This window comes from Rhinolophus hipposideros, assembly GCF_964194185.1.
Source record: "Rhinolophus hipposideros genome assembly, chromosome: 24".
NCBI classification, from domain to species: domain Eukaryota; kingdom Metazoa; phylum Chordata; class Mammalia; order Chiroptera; family Rhinolophidae; genus Rhinolophus; species Rhinolophus hipposideros.
In genome coordinates this window covers 25,147,021-25,149,441 of record NC_138070.1, presented here as the reverse complement: position 1 = coordinate 25,149,441, position 2,421 = coordinate 25,147,021, and the positions used below count along the sequence as shown (strand labels likewise).

The window sequence follows — 2,421 nt, the reverse complement described above, 5'->3', positions numbered from 1 at the left end:
TTAGTTGTAGAAACAGTATGTTCATTAAAACATATCAAGTCTGACATTTTTAGACAGCGGACATAGATTGTGTGAAATTGGGTCTTACCTGAAATGCCACAAAATTTATAATTTTTTTTTTCTATGACCAACCAGAGCATGGAGTCCATCTTTGCCTGACAGCCAGAAGCCTTAGACGTGAGGGAATTGGTTCCTCTGAGAAGAATTGTTTCTAGCATGGAGAGTAAGATTATGAAGTCTCTTCTCTACTCTGCCATATTTCCAAAGATGTTAAAAAGTGGATGGAATTTTTCAGGCCTTTCCAAAGGCATATCAACAAGGCAATCCCTTAAGCCTTTGATGCTTGGGTTTAAAAGCTATCGGGGAGTCGCGAGCGAGCGAGCACTAGATTGTTAGACTGCAGGAGCGGAGCAATGCCTAAATCAAAGGAACTTGTTTCTTCAAGCTCTTCTGGCAGTGATTCTGACAGTGAAGTTGACAAAAAGTTAAAGAGGAAAAAGCAAGTTACTCCAGAAAAACCTGTAAAGAAGCAAAAAACTTGTGAAACTTCAAGAGCCCTGGCATCTTCTAAGCAGAGTAGCAGCAGCAGAGATGATAACATGTTTCAGATTGGAAAGATGAGGTACGTCAGTGTTCGAGACTTTAAAGGGAAAGTCCTAATTGACATTAGAGAATATTGGATGGATCCAGAAGGTGAAATGAAACCAGGAAGAAAAGGTATTTCTTTAAATCCTGAGCAGTGGAGCCAGCTGAAGGAACAGATTTCTGACATTGATGATGCAGTAAGAAAACTGTAAAATCAGAGCCATATAAAACCTGTACTGTTCTAGTTGTTTTAATCTGTCTTTTTTTTACATTGGCTTTTGTTTTCTAAACGTTGTTTTCCAAGCTATTGTATATTTGGATTGCAAAAGAATTTGTAAGAATACTTTTTTTTAATGTTCATTATTAAAAATGTTCTGAATGAAACTAATTGTCAATTTTATTAAGGAAGATTTCTTTGTGCCCACCACCTAGTGTAAAATAAAATCAAGTAATACAATCTTAAAAAAAAAAAAAGCTATCGGGGTATTTCATTTGTCACCTGTTTTGTCTATTTAAAGAGAAGCAGACAGCCTAGATTAAACTGCAATGGGTTTCCACAGTTTCTATTCTTCCTTCAAGGTTCCCCTTGATTCAGAGATACTTTCTGAAAGGCCCAATGAGTTTTAAATCTTTTTTCTACTAGACTGTTTCCAGTTAGGATTGTGGAATTTTGCAACTCCACCAAATATTGGAGTTCTCTGACCCACTCCCCTTTCTACCACAGTAACTCATGGATGAAAATTTCTCTTAAAAACAATTTATTTCTTCATTTAGCATGGAGTAGGAGAGAATAGGTATTAGAACCTATTAACAGAGACAGTGTGGTATAATAGAAAGAGCATTTTCCTGGGAGTCTGGAAACCTGTGGTTGATTACTGTGTAACTCATGGAGTTTTTACCAAGCCATTTATCTATGATGTGAGCTTTCCACCATTTTTAAGGTTATTTACAACTTTAACATTGTATGGTTCTGTGATGTAAATCATCAGAATGGGTACCAAGTCCTATTATCCTGACCTAGTACTCTGCTTGGCACAGGTGATCTGCTGAACGTATGATGACTGCATGAAGGAGTGAATGAATGAATGAAGGAAGGAAGGCATCAATCACACATGATGCCACTATCCATGATCCCACTGATACAGAGTCTGTGGGGCACAGCACCCAAATGAATGCACTGCCATGCCCAGAAGGCCATCCACTCTGCCCAGATGCCATCTGCCTCGCTTTGTGGAGATGAAAGCAGAACATTGTATCCTTGTGTTCATGGTCTCTCTTGCCTCAAGCGTGGCTGAGATCTTGGTGATACCACAGATGAGCAGTCTCCTTAACTTAAACTTCAAATGCTGCCCTTTGTTTTGGGCGAATGACCTTGGCATAGAGTCAGGGATCGGTTTGCTTTGTTCCTGGGTTCTCAGGGGCAGCAATGGGTTTCCAGACTGTGTATGGAGATTGGAGTGAAAGACAATGATCCTTTAAAAACTCTGGTGGAGGAGAGGCCCCCCCCTGCTTGTGGGGACCAGGGAAATCACCTGGAGCACACATCTTGCCCTTCACACCTCCGATTGCTGGTGGGAAGAGCGGGGAAGGAAAGAACAAAACTAATATCTATTGAATGCTTGCCATGTGCCACACACAGGGCTAGCCACTTCCACTTAGGTCATCTCATGGAGCCCTCACAACACCCTGGTGCTCACGTGTCCAGCAAGGAGCACAGTGGAGGTTCAAGCACAGATCAATGTCACTAAAATTCAGGATTTATTCACAATATTGCTATTATTATGATGCTTCAGATAAATAGTCACAATGGATATAAAAATTTTCAACAAACCTTTT

General features: G+C 40.1%; 1 protein-coding gene across 1 annotated transcript; it reads left to right on the top strand.

The window, feature by feature from the left end:
- Positions 1–371: 371 nt before the first annotated feature.
- Positions 372–837, top strand: LOC308492473 (activated RNA polymerase II transcriptional coactivator p15-like). The gene has a single exon (XM_081037565.1). The coding sequence runs from the start codon at positions 414–416 to the stop codon at positions 795–797; it is 384 nt and encodes a 127-aa protein (XP_080893691.1). The 5' UTR covers positions 372–413; the 3' UTR covers positions 798–837.
- Positions 838–2,421: the final 1,584 nt, after the last annotated feature.

Bases quoted from the DNA above. Each gene is read 5' to 3' on its own strand.
- LOC308492473 (XM_081037565.1), top strand. From the start codon at position 414: ATGCCTAAATCAAAGGAACTTGTTTCTTCAAGCTCTTCTGGCAGTGAT.